Here is a 20,058-nt window from a genome sequence, read left to right on the forward strand (position 1 = left end):
AAATATTGAACCACCAGTACCTGCAGACATTGCTGCTTTTCAGGAAGATGCTGACAGTCTAAAACACACCCTTGAAACAGTTCTGGCAGAAAACGAAGCTTTGGAGAAGCAAGTAGAAAGCGCAAATGTAGAGGCATCTCGAACAAAGAATGAGCTTGAGGAAACAAAGTTAAAAGTGAATCAGCTGAAGCAAGAAATAAGTATATTAAAAAAAGAGCATGAAAGACTAACAGAGAAATATAAGTGTGCACTGGTGAAAGGTGATAGGGAAAACACAGAAGATGGGAGCACTGAAAATGTGGAAGAAGGCTTATGTGAGAAGATAGAGTTGCTAGATCAATCCCAGCTTAGGTCTTCAGATGAGAACACAAGAGTCGCTATTAGCAAGATGAAGGTACAGCTGCAGCAACTTAAGGCATGCATTAAGGAAAAAGATTTAGAACTGTGCCAGTCTTACAATGAAATTAAAGCCCTGAAAGAGCAAGGCAAAGCTGAAAGAGAAACACTTAAAAAGAGAGTTTTAGAACTGGAAAAGATACTAGTGGAAAATGTTGCTGCTGCTCTTGTGAGTCAGGTGCAGCTGAATGCGGTTCAAGAGCAAAGGAAATACATGCAGGAAATGCAGGAAGCTTCAAAATGTGTGGAGGAAGCAAGCAAGAATGCCCAAACAGAAGGTTTGAGTGATAGAACTGAAAATGAGACGGAATTAAAATTCTCAGTCTTAAAACAGAGGCTAAGTGAGATAGAGGACCAACTGGCCACCGTAAATCAGAACTTGGAGCTAGAAAAAGAAAATGTAAAAGTTGCACAAAAGGAAGCTAAAGTGAAAGAAGAGAGACTCTTAGAACTCCAGCAATTACTAGAAGAGGTTCAAGAAAAGCACAAAGGAGAGATTCAGAAATACATTAAGCAAGAAGAAATGCAGGCATGTCAGGTAATTAGATGCCATTTTCTTTTGGCTTGGTTTCACTAAAATCTGTTACTTTATGTAAACTATACTGAATGAAAAGCTTCTTAATGAGACTACTAATAGGAATATTCTGCGGTGAAGAGTAGACTTTTGTTTCTGTATTACTCCTGGTGTTACAAAGAAGAGAAGGATGTTATTTTTAGGTGAATCTCACTATTAGTTTCCATTTTGCACTTTGCCTTTTCACAAATATAGGGTGATTTTAAGTTTTGGTCATATACTTTCTTATTCTTTCACATAGAATGGAGTGAACGACAATTTTACATAGCATGGTAGAGCGATAAAAATTAAAATGATAATGATTGTGTGTGAGAGGGTTCAGAATGGTAAGTGAGTGACAGGAGTTTCTGTCTGTACAGGTTTTGGGTTTTTTTGTGGGGACAGAGGGTACAGTGTTTGTTTATGTGTGTTTTGATTTTGGTTTACTTTTTCTTGCTTTCCTCTCTTGATTCCAAAGATACTTCCATCAGTGGTTTTTACCAGCATACATTTGTCCTGATTGCCATCCACCACTGGTTGTGTTGCCTTTGAATTTAAAACCTTCAGTCAAAGTTTACTATACTTGATAGCCCAAACATGGGCTTAATTATTGAAACTCTTGAGTTCAGAGACATCATGGAGCTGAGTGCTGGACCAGAAAAGGTTCCAAGACCTTCATCCAAATATAGATTGAATGAATGTCATAAATACCTTACAGACTTAAAAGTATTATCAGATTTCATTTCCTACTGTCTGTTCACTTTCCTCCATTTTCTTTCTGTATGCTGTAGCCAATTTCTCCTTGCAGTTCAGTAAACTGTAAGAAGACAGTCTTTCCTCTCATACTTGTCCAGTTTGTGGGAGTTAGTTTAGGAAAATGGTCTTTAAGTCTTGAAGTTTTTGAGGCTATGTTAATCCAAGTAACATACATTTGTTTTCCCCTATGGTCTTCTCATTCATGACGTTTGTAGGTTGGTGTGAAAGTGATCCGTGCTGTTAATACTTGGTTATTTGTAGGATTCTTTACCATTTTCCGTATCTTCTGTTGCTATGTAGGTAGGAGCACAACTCATGGGAAGTCAAAAAGAAAATGTGCTTATTCATGAACTTGAACTAGAGCAAGTTAAAGAAGAGGCAGCTGCTGCTAAGGAAGAACTGAACAGTTACAGAGAGAAGGCAGAAAAACTTCAGCAAGAGCTAGCAGTAAGAACCAGATTGTTCTATATTGTTTTTAAAGGAAATGGTTATGCAGGACCTAGTGTGCAGATACGTATGCTGTAGGTTTTTCTGGTCTTCTACTGAGAATGCCACTAAGAAAAACAATTACTTAGTACCTACTGTCAGTGGAACAGAACTGATGCTGTAGACCAAGCCTTCACTTGTTGCCAGAGGCCACTACTGTGCAACAGTGGATCTCGAGCTGTATTTCTTGGGAGTTGATATTTGTTATGATGTGTCATAACTGCTTTAAATATAGGACTAAACTGAGCTCTAATGGTATAGAGAGCTGTTTGGGTTTTAGATGCTTTTTTAAAGTCTTTGCAAGGACTGCAATTCAGATTCTCCATATTTACAGGTGAAAGAAGTAAGTCTGAGACATCTTCAGGAAGATCTGTGCAAAGTCAAAGAGAATCTAGTTCAAGCAGAAGAGAGGCTTACAAGTTACATGAGAAAGGACAAGGAAATGGCAAAACCTGAAAGCAAAAAGGATGCAGAAATCTCATGTGATTTGTTAGCCAGTGAGCCTACTCCAATTAGAAAAAGCTCATCATCGCAAACAGACAAGACTATGGAAATGAACAGCTGTATCCAAACTTCACCAGTCCTTGTTAAAAATGCAGAAATCCAAAATGATCTACAAAGTGGATGTTCTTCAGAAGAGATTGCAGAGATCATAAGAGAATTTACTGAAAAAATTGACCAAATGCAAGAACTCCATGCTGCTGAAATCATGGATATGGAGACAAGACATATCTCTGAATCTGAAGCATTGAAGAGAGAGAAGTTTGTTGCAGTGCAAGTATTGACTGAAGAATGTAATACTTTAAAGGAAGTAATAGAAACTCTACAAGCTAAAGAGGTATGTATCCTCTTTACCAACTACTTTGGTTTGTGCTTTCACTTATGCTACAGAAATTCGCATGTAAAGTCTGTTAAGTGTGAACCATCACATGTTCATTATAAAGCTTCTAAGTATTCTAATGTTTCTGTAGTCTAGGGATAGATTGTGAGCCCCTTCCTCAGCAATTTAATTTGGAAAGTGTGCTTAACTATCACATGCTTCCTTATGCTACTACTGTGGACCTGTCCTGCTCTGTGAAGTGGGGACAAGTGTAGGTAACCCTATTGAGTGCCATCTTTCTCGTCTCCATTTTGATTACTTTGGTTGCAGGGGAAACTAGACAAAGAGGTTGATATTATTTCCTGCTCCTTAAAATTGGCTCCCTTCTTGTGATGAGTGGGTATGGGGTGATAAAAGATTTGATTATTCTGTTTTCTAAATATAGGGGATCCCAGTTTCTGGATTAGCACGTTCTCCGCCATATCAAGGTAGAGATGGAGGTTCCAGTGGTAAGAAACTTATTTTTATATATTTCAAACAGCATTATTAATTAAATATGCTTTTTTAATATTAAGTTTACCATTAAAGAGTTTGTGTTCTAAGAAATAAAAGCAGCTACTCCCTAGATTTAAGCAGAAGCCTGTTGTGCTAGCAAAAGGTGCTGAGCGTGCCATGTCTATTAATTTGCTGTGGAAGGAAAATTGCTAGGATGGAGGTAGGTTGAGTCAAGGCATTCGATGCTAACTTTTTTCTTCACACTGAAGTTCCTACATTCTTCTTACATACCTCTTCAGCATGGCTTCATCATCTCTTGGTAGAATTTAAAAGCTACAACTCCCTAGCAGTGGGAGATGATAAGTACTGACTTCTCCAAGAGCAATAAAAATCGATTGTATGGTCCTTTTCATACGCAGAGCCTAAGCATATTAGGAGGGAGTCATTTGACAGAAGCGTTTGTGCAGAAGTTGTTTCTCTTTTACAAATAAACTAGGATTTTTAAGTTTTGGGGTTTTGGATTGTTTGATTTGGGTTTTGTTTAGGTTTTTTTGGTTGGTTTTTTTTTTGTTTGGTTTGGGTTTTTTAGTTTTGTTTTGCTGTAACTGCTTTGAAACTGAAAAAGAAACAGTACAAACCAGATAGTCTCCAGACTTAAAACCAACTCTGGTGACATGAAACCATCCGTTACAACAGCAGACAAAAAAATACTTTTTTGATGCCTTTTCTTCAAAGTTTTACTGTAATCCAGCTTTCATGTTTCTTTCTCCTTTTATTTTAGACTCCAGTTCAGACTGGAGTCAAGGAATGTATCTTGCCCAGACCCAGGGGTCTGACACAATATCTGAAGGAATAGATGAAGGTGAAACTTCAACAGATTTACTTCCAAAAAAAATTAAGGTAAAATAGAACATATCATTTTTATTATGGAGCAAGAGTGATTTTACCAAAAATTTGGATTAGCTGCAGCTTGATTAGTAAAAAGAGAGCCATTTAGATAAGTTTTGAAGTGTCAGTTATTTTAGTACATTTTAGAAAACATCTGATAAATTGTGTGCATTTTTGCATGTTAAATTAGGTTAAATATGAGGGGGTTTAACTGTAGGCGTGTTCTCAATTATTATTTTGAGAAATACAACTACTGTTAATAATGATTTCTTGTAGTTTTTGTGTATTAATGTTAATGCCAGAGGCATGTACTACACAATTTTACAGATTCTATTATTACAGGTATAGAGTAATTATCTATATTATGAAAAGTAAATGAATAAGATTGTTATTATGATGAGGACTGTCATTACTGATTTCTTTATTCATTCATTCTAGGGTTTGCTGTGTGCAGTCCATCATGAAGGCATACAGGTGCTGTCTCTCACTGAATTTCCATATGGTGAAAGGGAGATGCCACCTCTCAAGCAAGAGCCAAAATCTTGGCTTGAGGAAAGAAAAGCTTTTCTAAGCACCATTTCATCTTTGAAAGACCTAATTGCAAAAATGCAACTTCATAGAGAAGCTGAGGTACGAATAATATCATAAGATTCTATCTAAATAAAAAATAATTAATGATTACCTTGTAAGGCACATTCACAATTCAGGTTTAAATGCTCTGAATACACTGTTGTAAGGCAGAAGATTTTAAAAATATACAGTAAAACAGCGTGTCACATTTTCTGGTAATAAAATATATCTAAATTGTAGCTTGCATTTGTTCTTCTGTGCGTTGGTAGCTTTTGACTGTATAATCCACCTTTTCAAAATAGTTCTATTTTGAAAGCATGTTTCCAGTAGCCATTAAAGTAGATTTTTTTAATGTTGTTATATATTGGTGTAGTAACACTTGGATGCTATTAAAAAGAGATTGCAATGAGAGAAAAGATGGGGAAAAATGTTTAAAACTTACTAGGACTTGTTTATCTAATTACCCCAGTTAGACTTTTGGCTTTAAGTAAGTAGTTTCTATTACCATCAGCACTCTTTCAGCAGGCAAAGTGGGGAGGTTAACTTTATATCAGTTTAAAATGAAATCTTCTTCATACACAGTAGCTGCACACTACCACATAGCTCTGTTGGGAGCCTAGGAGCATACCTGTAACATCATAAAAATGAAAATGTTAGTGTCATACAATAACATAAATAATAACTACATGGGGCGAAGCTTTCAGTTATAAAAAGCTAAATTGCTTTCATCTAAGACACAGGTAAACGATTAGCACTCGTATATGCAGAAGAAATCATAACGTGCAAAAAATACATCCATTTGTATGAATGAATGTTGTGTAGCTATTGAGTAAGGAAAGCTCAATATTCCACTGAAAACACACACTTCACATGAAATGATAATGACTATTCTCAATGGAAACTTTGAATTCTGCTGTTTAAATTGTTTTTATACCACTGTAGATTTATGCAAGTGCTGAATCTCCTGAAGGTGTCTCAGACTGGCGAGGAGAACTTCTGCATGCTATTCAGCAGGTTTTTGTGAGAGAACAAAATGTTCTTCTTGCTGCATTTCAAACTGAACTTGCAGAACTGGGCACAAGAGATGCAGTGGTTTTGATGAATCAGTTAGAGCACAGACTACAGGAGCAGGTAATATAAACCATACTTTAGTCAAAGTGTGTTTGTCTAAATTAGATTTTAATTTTGAATGTATAAATCCATTTTAAAATATATGTATTACTAGTAGTTTTGACAGCATAAGGATGAAAACTAAGTAAGCCTGTAGGAAGGTGCAAGGAAAAAACATTTTTGGATGCACAAGCTATAGGAAAAATACAGCTTTCAGAGATCAATTTGAATTCAGCACAGTTGTCCTGAGCTTGATTTCCTTAATTTAATTAGAATTATGTTACAGTGTCTAAATGAAAAGGTAGCTTGTACAAAGCAAGTTGTAAGAATAGAACATGCTAAGGCTGCTGTGGGACAGAGAGAGGTCAATTATCTCCTCTGGAACGTGGAAGGATTAGTGAGGAAGTTTAAAATTTACCATAAAAGCTCTTACGATTCTCTTATTTTGATGCCTAGTACTGAAATACAAAAATAACGAGCAGTTCTTCCCAATATTATAATATTGGCTTAATTATGACTTAATTGAAAATGTTTTGAGTATATGTAAGTAAATGTAAAATCCACATGATAGACTGACTAATAAAATCTGGAGCTTGCTTTCAAACATTTCTGATGCTAATAGGCTACTAACCAGAGAGCAGCAATGGACTGTCTTCAGAGTGCAGACAGAAGAAGCTTGCTGATGGAGATTCAAGTCTTACATGCTCAGATGAACAGTAAGAAAAATAATCCAAACAGAGAACAAGAAATGGATTCAAAAAGCCAAGGTGACTTCTGTGGTAATATATGTATTTCCAAATGCTTTCACGGCAGTGCTCGTAACATTGTAGGTAAAAAGTTACTGACTTACTTTGCTCTCTGATTTTGTTATTCTTTCTGATAATGCATACTTTTCATCTTTTTATTCTTATTGGACTGATTTTGCAAAAATGAAGACATAGTCCAGTGTTCTTACAACTTGTATCAAATTGAAAGTGATACAAAGTTACTTCAATTGCTATAAAAATTGAGCTTGTACTTCAAGGTTATTTTCCATGTATGCGCTTCAGTGTTTAGGTTCATCAGCTTTGAAATTCTCTAAGTTGGGTAGTCAGTCATAATGAGCAAACCAAGAAGCAATTAGAATGAAAAAACAAAAAGTTCAGAAAACGGGTTTACTTCAAAATCAAGTAAATGCTTACTATCAGTGTTTTGTCACAAATATGCATACACACCTAACTTCAGCTATGCTCATCATAATCTGGTTGATACATGCTGATACGGTTGTGCACATAGCCTTTTAGAGAAGTTTAAAAATTGAAGTGACTTCTTAGAAAATACAAAAGTTATTCCAGTATAAAGGGAATGGTTTTGCTTGCACTCCACTATTTAAAGAAAGTATCGTTTTTAAATACCACTCTCAGTGATAGCCTTGTGATCATTCTCTGTGCTAGGGTAAATTACCCAAATAGTGTTGTTTGCTTACTAAGTAATTTCCATATTAATGGTACTCTCATTAGAAATGCTGGAGTATAATATGCAGCAGAAGCAGTCACAGATATTGGAGATGCAAGTGGAGCTCAGGAGCATGAAGGACAGAGCAGCTGAGCTACAGGAACAGCTGAATTCAGAGAGAATGATGGGTGCTGAGCTGAAGAATGAACTTGCACAAGCTAAACTAGAACTTGAAGCAACCCTTAAAGCACAGCACAAGCACTTCAAGGACCTAGAAACCATCAGGTTTGGATTTCAGTGCCAAACTTTGAGTTGACAGTGAAGATATCTTTTTCTATGTTGTCTGAAATCATAATACTGACTTTATTAAGGAAGTTGGTATTGTGTAATGTAAATTACATGTACATAAAATAAATGTAAAAAAATTCTCATTTTTTCTGCAAAACATATCTGGCAAAGAATAGAGTTCTCTTCCATTTGTCAAAAAATGTCACAGTTTGATTTAATGATTTAATATCAAATTTTGACACATTAGACTGCTGTATACAAGCTAATAAGTATACCATATTTATTAAAAGTTTTGCTGCTTCTAAAACTGAACGTAGAGAAAAATATTGCAGAGTTAATATGACATTGCAAATACTTCCATATGAAATTCCGTATCTTCTCAGTGTTGCTTTGGCATGGTCAAAAGCAGAGGTGACAGGCTAAATATTTGGCGCCCAGGAAAGCCATTATTCTTTATGCCTTTACCAGATGGATGTGCCCATGTATCTTAATGTTCATCTCAGAGATAACAAATCAAGACAGAGTTTAAATTGGTATCACTTTACAGATTACCTTACAACCTTTACATTCCATAAGGAGCTAGATTCCTTTACAAATTGATACAAAATTTATTTGGGGAAAAAAAAATTCAGAGCATAATTTTAGTTTTTTTTCTTTGAGAGACATGGCAGCAGGATGTATTTCCCCTGCATTTGTACATATTTTGGCCAGTGACTGGATTAAGTTAACACTAGCTGCCTTCAAGCCACTAATTAATATTAAATGGCAGCTACAGAGTTATCAGTATGGAGTACCAATTGTATGGACACACTTGCTGTCATTTTTTGAGTTATGCACCTCCATTTTTATTTTTTAGTTAGGCTTTTTTTTCTAAATTAGCTTTTTGCTATTACTCTGCTACACAAGCAGTGTTTTCAGTGCACAAGATGAAAGAAATATCAAGTAACTAATGTTACCGTGATGGGGATTAGAGCTATTTTCTAATCCAGAGGTTGTCCATTTCTCTTTTTAGGACTGAAGTTAAAGAAAAGGCAGCTGAGCTAGATATCCTCAAGGATACGATGGCAAGCGAACAGAAAAAATCAAGAGAGCTACAGTGGGCTTTGGAAAAGGAAAAAGCTAGAATGGAACGCAGTGAGGAAAGAGGAAGAGAAGAGCTTGAGGTATTCCATAGTCCTAAATGGCCTGGATCAAGGAGCACGCAGTTACTTTTTTGGTTAACCCTTCCTCTCAATTTACATTTCTGTCCAATGTGTGTTCTGTGTTCTGTCTTCAACAGCAGTATTATATCATCTAGAGCTGGAAAAAGATGTATAGAAGCTGTGTGGCAAAGAAAGAAAAAGGCCTGATGCAAATTCCATTTAAATCGATAGGAATTTCATAACTGCCAGTTTAGGGCCAAGATGAAAATACTCTGCTTTGCATAATAGCCTTCAGATATGCAAGGAGACAGGGCACTGCTAATGTGGCTACACCTATCCCCCACCACAACCTAACTCATAAAATATAGTATTTAAGAGTATTATTTAAGGAGATACATTGTTTCCATTTTAAAAGTCAGGTGTTTCTCCTCATGAAAACCAAACTAAGGAGTTTATGGTAGAAGAAAATGCACCAAGTCCCTCTGATCCCTTGCAGCATCTGAAGCAGTGAGGGAGAGAGCATGTATCCTAGTGCAAGTATTAAGACAAAAAAACAGTCACTTTAACAGCACAGATTTACTTACATCTTGAAATCTTAACTTCCAAAATTCACTTTCACAGTTTTAGAACATTCAACTTCAGAACTGCATTTTTTTGTATCTCATTTAAAAGTATATGTTACAAATCTTCTATGAGATGATCTGGGTTTAGGATAAAGACACCTGTAATATATTTTAATATTAGATGTAACTGCAGCATTCAGAGTATTGTCACATTAAATGTGACTAGCAAAACCCATTACAAGCAATGTGTAGAGGTAGCATATTTGCTATTTGCAGAAGGTAACACAGAAAGTATACACAAATGGCTTTCATCAATTCTTTTCTTCTGTTTTCTTATGGAAGGATTTAAAATTTTCACTTGATGATCAAAAACAGAAGAACTTAGAGTTAACTAAACTTTTGGAGCAAGAGAAGCAGCTGTCAGCTGATCTGCAGCAGAAAATTGAATCCCAAGAAGTGCTCAGTGCTGCCCAGCTGTCACGTGAGCGGGGCCGTAATTCAGAGTTGCAGGTGCTTCTTGAATCAGAGAAGGTTCGAGCTCTCGAAATAAGCAGTGCCCTAGAAAGGGAAAAGGAGCTGTGTGCTCAGCTTCAAAGTGCTGAAGATAAGGGGCAAGCTGGAACACCTAACCCATCTGAGGAATTACTTAAAGAGCTGCAGAAACAAATGGATGAAAAGCATGACCGTGTAGTGGAGTTAGTAAGTGAGATGGAGAAGTATAAACTGGAATCTGTGCAAGTGAGACAGCAAATGGAAAAAGAAAGGCAGATCCAGAGAAAAGCATTACAAGCAGAACAAGATGCTAACATAATAGCACAGAAGAAACTCCATGAACTGGAGTCCAAAGTAGAAGACCTTCAGTGGCAGCTTGGAGAAAAGAAGCAAGAAGTTCTTAAATTAGGGAATGAAACAAAGAAGTTGCAGGAAATAATCCAGGAACTACAGAAAAAAGAGCAGGAAAACGAAGGAAGGAGGGAAGCTGAAAGGATGCCAAGCCACAATACAAATGAGGTACAGTAGGACTGTGTGTAATACTGAACTGTGCAATTTAGCTTTTAACTCTTTTGATCAATTAGCATTGTGTGTCACTGTGCCTTTACTCAATCTGTAAAATAGCCTGCAGGTTACATAATACAGGAACCAGAGAAAGGGAAAGCATTCCAGTTTTTCTACCTAAAACTGTTCACACACATCCTCTGAGAATGAAGTTGCAGAGTTATGTAAGGAGGAAAGTGAGCAGGAGAAATGCACCTCAATGTATACACACACTTCATGTCTCAGAATAGGAGAAAAATACTCCCTGCACCCAGTTGCAGGAATGAGCTGTTTCTGCTCAGGAGTGCTCCAGGTCAATTCTCTTAATCTTTAGTTCATAAACCGCAAGTGGTCTTTGAAACATTTAGAAATGGTCTTCCAACAACTTCAATAATTAGAAGAGTAAGTAATCAAACAAGTGTATACATGAATATGTATATGTTAGCAAACAAAGAACCAATCAAGGTAAAAAAATAAAGAATTTAGCCTAATGTTTGTATGAATGAAAGTTGAACCCACTGTTGCCTGTAAGCTTTTGTCTCTCATAAAAGGTTTGGAAAGTTTTCCAATTCTTTTTAAATTCCTTTTAAAACTCTTCAGAAACTGCCCTATAAGAGGTAGGTGTTGTGTGGTATAGGTATGTGGTGTGTGGATAGTCCTGGAGAGGGTTGACAGGAGACTTGCCTTTTTGCTGACGACGTGTTTGCCATTATTCCATGGTTTTTGGCAGCTGTCTGTCTCTGGAGCCAGAAAGGAAATTTTTCTCTTCATTTAATTTGGCTACTGGCTTAAAAACTTCTGAAGCATTGGGAAGCACCCACAGGTAGATGCAGGCTGTTGAGTATATTGATACCTGTGATAACATGGGCCTTCTTGTCACACTCAGTTTGTGCTCCTTTCTCTTCTGATTGGAGGTAGCTTCCAGCACTGCAGTCAATGAAGAGTCTTTGGATCAGGTTGGCAGTGGCTGTTAGGTTTTTCCCCTTCTTGGCAGCAAACAGTATGATCTGCTTTCCAGAATCTGCCCAGAATTTCAAATAAGGAATCTCCTGCTGCTTCCTGTGACATTTGCAACACCCTGCTTTTTTCCACTGGTACCACACCATGGCCTGATACCCAAAGGCACAGCAGTGGGCTCGGGTTTCCTTGGGAGGGCTGTAACAGTTCTCCCATGGCTGGTGGTGTCAGGGGGTGTTAGTGAGGGTGAGGAGCACATGTTCAATTCTTCACGTGTAGAAGCATCAATGGTATGGTTGCCCGTGACTGTGGACTGACCTCTGTGACCATAGTGGGTTTTTCCGGGCCTGTTCCCCTGGGTATGATCTGGTCACCAAAACATATGGGCACAGTGGCCCAAATGCCATGCACAACTGGTAACAGAGCTGCTGGTGGAAGAAACAAAAAAGCTTGGCGGCTTCCTGCTGGCCAAACTTGTTGAATGGATTCACATTGTACCTGTATGATTGCTAGATCTTAGTCAAGAGATGCATCACACTATACCATTCACAGATAGTTCAGTGGTATGCTACAACTGTAGTGTAGTCACACTAAACTCCTTTCTGTGTCAGAACTGTTTGTTCTTCAGTTTCTGAGTGTGTTTCAGAATCAAATGTTTCCATTTTAAAGCGCTGGACCACATGCATTCTATATGTATATAAATACATATTTATCTCCAGACTACCTGGGATACACCTAATGACAGAACAAGAAGATGGGTTCTCCAGCAAAAAATGGAAGGAGCTGAGACCAATGAATCAACCTACCCCACACTGACGGGAGGAGGAGAGCTCTCTGCTGCTACTGAAGTTCTGCAGAATGTCAGGCAAAAGCTGCAGAATGCGTTTCCAAAGCTGAAGCAGTTGGCTCAGAAAGCTGCTAGCAGGTTAGCCCAGTCTTCAGCTACTTGGTTTTGTTAATAGCAACCAGCAAGCTAGTAAATTAAGTTTTAACTGATTTTGAGGTTGTTCTAGTTACTACGCTGATGTAAGATAGGATGACAGAGTATCAAATGCTGCTCTAAATCTTACATGTTTAATGTGGCCCTTTATAAGTTACAGCAAAACTGTCTCTTTTTTTTTTTTTCTGAAAAGTGATAAGGTTTATTTGAGTGTTATGTAGGTAGATCATTTAAAAACAATTTAGTAATGAAATAATTCACTGTATAAGGGCACAAATGTAGAGATTACTGCTGCGAATCATCACCCTTGCTTCCGCCAGGAAAAGAAAATAGTATTTCATGGTCAAGTGAAGCTGATGTTGATTCATATTGTCTCAGGTTACTATCTCATTAAGGAAAAAAATAGCATGGTACCAGGTCCATTGGAGGTTTAAATCTGTATTTTGCTGCAGTGGTGGTGTAATATTAAATATTCATTCCGAAACAGTTGAGTAAAGCGAAATGTGTTGTATGTTGAAAATACCCTAAGATTTTGCTCACATGGATTCTGCAGACTGGTGGGAAGAGGAACCACATTTTGGAATGTGCTTCATGTAGAAAACATTCTTTTCTCCAAATTAATGGAAACTGTTCTGTGTAAATTCTTTATAAAAAATGGAGCCAGTTTCACGTAGAGTCACTGAGCAGACTTGGAAATGTTGCCTTGTCCTCAGCCACGATGCTGAAGTGACTTGATAAATTCCTGGTGTGTGTGAAGTCCCGTCAGGCTGGCTCGGGGAGTCAAACTAGTACCTGCTGCTGAAACTGTCGCTTTTCATTCAGATTGCAGTTTGAAACAGCAGATGACCAAGACTTCATTGCAATACAAAACGCTATTGAAGAAGTTATTTCAGAGCTGCAAAAACTGCCCGGATTGTCCTATCTGGAAGAGGTGAGAGTGCAGTGTTCTAACTGGTGAGGAGTTTTGGTGATGTGAGGGGAAAACAGCAAGGAGTTGTTAAGTCTGTACTTTATAGAGGAAAATCTGCTGCAGTGAGTGTTGTGATTTGGAGTTGAAGTGTAAAAACCTCTTCCCTTTTGGTTTTTTTTTTTTCAATTTTAATTGCCTTAAAAGTGAATTTTCAACTTTCAAATTGAAACTTTTCCAGTTTAATTATAACTTTTGAATATCATTGATTTTTCTTTAATAAAAAATATTTTCCTTTCAGCAATATTTCTGTAACTGAGGAAACTGCTCAATGCTTCTCAATATTAGAACCAACATTTAATATTTACTGTATCGTATTGATGCAACACATTTACTTCACTGCCCTTTATTTACTAAAGGAAAGGCAGTCACAGATTGAGTAGTGTGCACCTATGTGAAGAGTGAAATGACAAAGAGTTCAGCCATATGTGATTTTTGACTGCTTGGCTAGGTCCTTACCTTCATTTAGGCAAGTGTTTTCAACATTACTTGAAAAAAGCTTTGAGGCTTTTCTTCTAAGTTAGATAAATCTTAAACACTGTAGAAAAGCTTTGCAAGTTGTTATAGTTGGTACAATTGAGCTTGTGTGAAAACACTCTCCTGTGGTACACAGGGTATGCATAGAAGAGAAAGTTACGTTGTAGGTTACATGTACACCTGTTTTCTGTATGTAAGTTATTAAGAAGTTATGGTCATTATCTATGGAAGTTTTTCACTTTAAACCAGTTATTTTCAAGTTGCAACTTGAGTCTAATACAAGTTGTTTGGTTTTCTTTTATCTTCTAAGCTGAAGCTAGTGCTGCCCCCAGGGACACCATCCAGCTCACTGACTGAGAGGCTGCTGAGACAGAACGCTGAGCTGACAGGCTTTGTCAGCCGGCTGAGCGAGGAAAAGAATAATCTGAGGAATGCTGTTATGAAACTGGAGGAAGAACTGAGAAGATACCAGCACAGACAACTTTCTGGAGACTATGTATGTCTGTAGTGGTGCTGATATAATGGTGTATATACAGGCAGAAAAGCATTATTCTAATCACCCAAGTGAGAGTGATCAAGCTGTCTATCTGGCTTGGCTTCCCTCTGCAGAGTAAATGGGCATGAGTTGTTCTTGTCCTGTGGTCAGTACATCTCAACTCATTCTGTTTACTGTAAACTTTGTGATTTTACCCAGTTTCTTGTTAACTGCTCTTTTCTTTTAAACTCCATGTGTGTCTCTTTTTGAGCTGTACCTCATCACCATGGTGAGTGGCAAATAGATCCAGATAGCTTCAAGGTCATGAAGCTAGTATGATCCAATGAGGGGGATGTTTTTTGGAGAAGCTCTGTTTTTCTAGGGCATTGATCGGGCTCTTAAGTCACTGCTTCTGAGGTGTTAGAATGCAAGGGTGGCCTCAGATCCAAAGAGTGGGTAGTTTTTCTCTCATTAATTTTATAAGCTCTCCACCAAAGCAGTGACTAGAATGACACTGCTCAAGCTTTTCCAAACTGTGTGGTTCAAATTCAGTTTCTTTTGTCTTCAGTCTTCCAGGCACTCATCAGATGTTGGAGTTAATATCGATACTCTTGTTGCCTCCGAGAAGGAAACCTGGAACAGAGAGAAGCTGTCACTTCAGAAGTCTTTGAAACAAGCCGACACAGAGCTCTCTAGGCTGAGAGCAGAGCTCAGGAGCGAAGCTTTCCTCAGAGAACTGGGATCAGATTCTGAAAACGCTGTTTTACGGGTAGGAAGGCTTTGCTGCCACATACTAACTACAGCCGTGGTTTTTTTTCATTTTGATTTGGGCTTATTTTTCGTTGTGTTCGCTCTGCTTATTCTAAGTAAAGAGATACTAATTCAGTGTTGAAATTTTCATCCTCAGATACCTGGCTCTTAGTTTTTTTCCCCAAGAATGATCTGCAAACACCTATGTTGTTCTCTTTTAGTGTGTGTTTTATTTCTTGCTGCTCAGATGACCCTCAAATTATGAAGCTACACTCAACAAGTGCAAGCAGTAGTACTGTCTTCTCCATGACAGAGAGCAATGAATCATCATGGAAATGCCTTAGGAGTAATGATGTCAAAAGTCTTAGAACTGTAGCCATTCTTGGAGCTTATGGGGCCTTTTTTCTTTTTGTTGCAGAGAGTTTATGGCAAATACCTGCGGGCAGAGAGCTTTCGGAAAGCTCTCATCTACCAGAAGAAGTACCTGCTGCTGCTGCTAGGCGGATTCCAGGAGTGCGAGGAAGCCACACTGGCCCTCATCGCGCGGATGGGCGGGCAGCCTTCCTACACAGACCTCGAGGTCATCACGCACCATTCGAAGGGGTTTACAAGATTTCGCTCTGCAGTCAGAGTGTCCATCGCAATTTCAAGGTGAGCTGGAGGAAGTTAGATTTCAAACAGGTATCACTGTGCAGGTTAGTATATCCTGTTCTAGCTCTCTAGTTAAATCTAGAACCTGTCATGTTCTGTCCTGTGTAAATTACACATTTTTGGTAGTCATGAATATAGTAGATGCTGTGTAGGGTGACAAGTTGAGCAGAGCATAGATAAAATCTGTAATAGGAAGAAGCAACCTGATTGTAGTTGAAAAGGGCTCTGTATTTGATACTCAAAAATGGATTAAAATTGGATACAGTCATAACATTAAGGAAAAAAAAGCAATTCTAGGTTATGCATTTATTTAAAAAGGTATTTTCTGCAACTTCATTTCCTTTAAAGGTTAAATTCTTGCAGGGAAGTATAATACAGATTTATGAACTCATTTTATCCATCTAGGTGGTTTTTCAAGTTCGCAAGACTATGTCTCAGGCTGAGGATGAACAGGAGTAGATGAGGAAGAGCAAGTGAAGGTTATTACTCCATAGTACTGCCATGTTGCTAGCAGCCTTTCTGCACAACAGTTTGAATCCCCAAGCACTTGTACTTGCTACTAATCAGAGCCTTGTGTGTAGTGTAAATTAAAGGAACTATTCATGTACCTGTTTAAGTGAGGTTTTTAGCCATAGGTCTCAGCAGTTACAATTTTGGGGATGCAACAGGGCAAAAAGTATGTTTAGTATGATTTTGAAATGCTGATGCCCTGTTGCTTACGTGCTCCAGCCCTTTGCTATCCACTGGGACTTATGTAGCACCTCTGCTGCCCTCTGGAATTGCAGAGGTAAAGCTGAAAACAGATTTGGACAAAAGATGTTTCTCTTAGGGATGCTTATAAGGATGTTTTGTACTTCATCTTCAGGTTTTACATGTCCTTCCATTAATTTTGCTTGGTGTTCAAGAAATTTTTTTGCCTTCTAGAATACAAGCAGCAGAGTATTTCATTTATCCTGAAGTATTTTATGTTCTTTATTTGAAATGCAGGATGAAGTTCCTGGTTCATCGATGGCACAGAGTTACAGGTTCTGGTGTACTAAGTGTCAATAGGGATATCTTTAGCCAGAACACAGGTAAATCATAGTCCAGTTATGGCTGATAAATGGTCCCACAAGTCACACCACTGCTTAATGGGGATGGGTTTTAATTTTTGTTTTCCTCACATGGAATGAGTGGGGTGCTGTTCCCCCTTCCTTTTGTTGTAATTGCTTGGATTAACCGATATCTCAGGTTTCTGAGAGTTTCCATGTTCAGCACAGACACAGGTCTATTTCCTTTCTCTTCAGACTTGTTTTGCTCCATTGTGGGTGGGATTTAAAAAAAATACGGCACCTTTCTCTATGGAGTGTTAGCCACGTCATTTGGTTTCTCATAAGAGATCAGCATCTCCAGATCTAAAAGGAGATGCCAAGGACAGGGATGGACAGTGGCACCAGAGCCCATAAACCCTCCCTGGCCTTTCCCTCAAGAACAAAAGCCTGTCATTCTTTTGTTATAGCTTAAAAGTTTGGGAACTCTGGTTTTCTCTTGGCTTTTTGGTAGGCGCCTAAGGAGAATCAGAAGCTTCTTTATGAATTCCTGGCTATGTGGGTCTGCACTAAAACCCTGTCCCGCTCAGTCTGTGGGAATTTTCTCAATAACATCAGCAAGGCCGAGGTTTCACCTCTGGTTTTACCTGACACAGTCTGAAAGTGGTTTACATTTGTTAAACACTGTTTTTGTGATGTGCAAACAGAAAACTCATGTTTGAGATTCCCTGTGAAGTGCAAAAGGTGTCACTTTGTTTAGTTGTCAAGGCTTTATTTTTTCTACTTCTAGGTAATGAACTGCGGCCTGACTCATTCTCTGGTGGCATGGATCTTTATGGAGAGCAAAGGCATTCCTATAGATCCAGGTCAGACATGGAGTGTCCTAGATCTCCTGTAAACTTTCAACATAAGTATGTTTTATTTTAGATGATTATTCTCTGTCAGAACACTGTTTAACTAAATCAGTGCATCAGTACCTACTGCTAAGGTTTGTAATCCTTGATGCTCTAAGATTTTTTTGACTTGTTTTGTAAGAATACGTAACAAATTACATCTCAGGCCTTCGCTGTGTGTTTACTCATCCCCCTGATCAAGGCCAAAGCTTACAGACTGCTGCTGTGTCTGATTCATGGCATGTTCTCGGAGCTGGTGGTAGGTTATAGGTTTATTTCTAGATAAACCACCTCAAGATTCTTTAGTTTGTGGCAACCATAAGAGTTCATACAGGAAAGAATGTTTAACCTATTTTAGCCACTTCTTACTGAAAGCTGTAGAAAGTAATGAAGAGAGACAGAATCCTGTAAAGGTGGCTGTGTCCTTGTTCATGCAAGTTTTTTAATAGAAAAGCAAACTTGAATCTACCACAGCTTCTGCTGCAGTTTCGGTAGGAATTTTCTTTTCAGTCTTTGTCCCAAAGAAAAGCAGCAACAAATCAGGTAGGGTAGAAATGAAAGGCCACTGGGAAAAGTGGTTTCTCTGGGGAAGCCAGTATGGTGGCTTGGGCAGTAAGTGGCAGGGAGATTGCATGGGTCTGAAATGCTGGCCACCGTGTGGGTGAGTGAAGGGTTCGCGCGGTGTCCATGCGTGCCATAGTTTGCTGCATCTGCTGGTATGTTTTACTTGAAGCTGTGCATTTTTGGACATACGGGTGTTATTCTGCCCCCAGGTTCCCCAGTATGCACACCGACTTCAACCCAGCCTCGTTTGCCTGTTCTCAGCTGCAGAACTATGATCCTGAGAGAGCTTTAACAGATTACATCCACCGGCTGGAGGCCCTGCAAAGGCGACTGGGCAGCGTGCAGTCAGGTGAGGGCTCAGGCAGTCCTCCCTGTGACTCCTGGGTACTGCAGGCACAGATCCAGTTTGAAAGGGTACATTGGGTCTCTGAGATTCCTTTGATTTTAGGCATTTTCAGCCTTAAACAAGAGGCTATTTTGAGCTCATTAAAAAAGCTCTGTGGCAAAAAACTCATTAAAAAGAAAATGGTAAGATTCTTTGAAGGGAGACATACACGTGTGTTTTGAGTTTATCGGTAACACTTCCACGTTCCCTGATCTCTAATAAATGTGCAGCAAGCATTCAGTTGGCATCTTGTTAAGAGTTTAAGCTAGATGGAGAAAAATCACAAAATGACTTGGGTTGGAAGGGACCTTGAAGCTCACGGGCTTCAAGGGACACCTTCCACTAGACCAGTTTGCTCAAAGCCCCGTCCAGCCTGGCCTTGAACACTGCTAGGGATGGGGCAGCCACAGCTTCTCTGGGCAGCCTGTGCCAAAATGTACCCAAAAGCTTGGGATGTGGGGGTACACGGGGAATTTCCCCTACCTCTGTGATTACAGCAGTTGCAGCTTTTTTGTCCCACAGATGATGGTAATTTTTGTGCTGCAAAAGGAACGCAGCAAGAAAATTGTCAGGTCAATAGGGCATTATTTATCAAACTTGATTTTTGTGGTTACAGTCTTAAAGTCTTAACTCAGCGTAAAATCCATCATTTGAGGAAGTTTTGTTCTTAGATTTCCCATGTAACATCTTTTATGCTTGTTCAGCTGAGTAACATGTCATTGGTGAATCCTTGTGTTCTCATTCCAGGTAACCTTGATGAAAATCTTTCTCCATCTTACAGGTTCGACTTCCTACACTCAGCTGCACGTGGGTATGAGAAGATAATACCCCCCTTCCACTAGCTCCGGCACTGGCAGTGAGGATGTTCATGGATTGCCTTCCATAAATCCATGCTCTTTCTGTGCTTTTTATCATGTGTATATTGTGGGACCAAGATGAACACAGCTGTACGATTGTATTACAGGTCCATCCTGGCACACCCCGCAGACTGGGATTTATGTATATAGGCACTTTGTGTTCATGCAAAAAACCACCCCAAAACCAAACAAAAAAACACCCTGAAACAACCCAGCCCTCTCTCCCCCCTTAAATTACATGTATATTTGTGGAATGCTAATTTAAATGATTAACTTATGAAGTGTGTATTTATCAAAAGGGTGCAAAGATGAAACATATTAATGAAATGGAGCTACATTCAGTGAAGTTTACTTGCACTTTTTCTGGCAAGGCTACTGAAGTTACATGATTCTCGTAATATTTGCTACTGGCAGCGCAGACAGAATATCACTTGTAGAGACCTATTTTTGTAACGGTAGAAGTTTTGAATTTTATGGGTATTTTGTCAAAGTACTGAAATAAAGACGACTTCATGCTTCTAACTGTGTTCAAGAACCACTCCCTTGCTCCCCCTGCAAAGGTTGCTCCTACCTGCGCT

The 20,058-nt window shown here is 38.7% G+C and overlaps 1 protein-coding gene across 1 annotated transcript in view; it reads left to right on the forward strand.

The window, feature by feature from the left end:
• Positions 1-19,653, forward strand: part of AKAP9 (A kinase (PRKA) anchor protein 9) — a 72,523-nt gene extending 52,870 nt beyond the window's left edge. Inside the window, 20 exon segments of the mRNA XM_010018914.1 lie at positions 1-934; positions 2,006-2,152; positions 2,526-3,029; positions 3,457-3,520; positions 4,288-4,406; positions 4,833-5,024; positions 5,907-6,095; positions 6,697-6,841; positions 7,574-7,793; positions 8,809-8,959; positions 9,844-10,512; positions 12,213-12,418; positions 13,256-13,364; positions 14,188-14,373; positions 14,921-15,121; positions 15,521-15,753; positions 16,741-16,826; positions 17,572-17,692; positions 18,448-18,587; positions 19,405-19,653. The exon segment at positions 1-934 is cut by the window's left edge and continues 32 nt beyond it. Of these exon segments, the coding sequence (XP_010017216.1) occupies positions 1-934; positions 2,006-2,152; positions 2,526-3,029; positions 3,457-3,520; positions 4,288-4,406; positions 4,833-5,024; positions 5,907-6,095; positions 6,697-6,841; positions 7,574-7,793; positions 8,809-8,959; positions 9,844-10,512; positions 12,213-12,418; positions 13,256-13,364; positions 14,188-14,373; positions 14,921-15,121; positions 15,521-15,753; positions 16,741-16,826; positions 17,572-17,692; positions 18,448-18,587; positions 19,405-19,448 (4,660 nt within the window). The 3' untranslated portion in view covers positions 19,449-19,653.
• Positions 19,654-20,058: the final 405 nt, after the last annotated feature.

This window comes from Nestor notabilis, unplaced genomic scaffold (genome assembly GCF_000696875.1).
Source record: "Nestor notabilis isolate BGI_N333 unplaced genomic scaffold, ASM69687v1 scaffold5047, whole genome shotgun sequence".
Lineage (NCBI taxonomy): Eukaryota > Metazoa > Chordata > Aves > Psittaciformes > Psittacidae > Nestor > Nestor notabilis.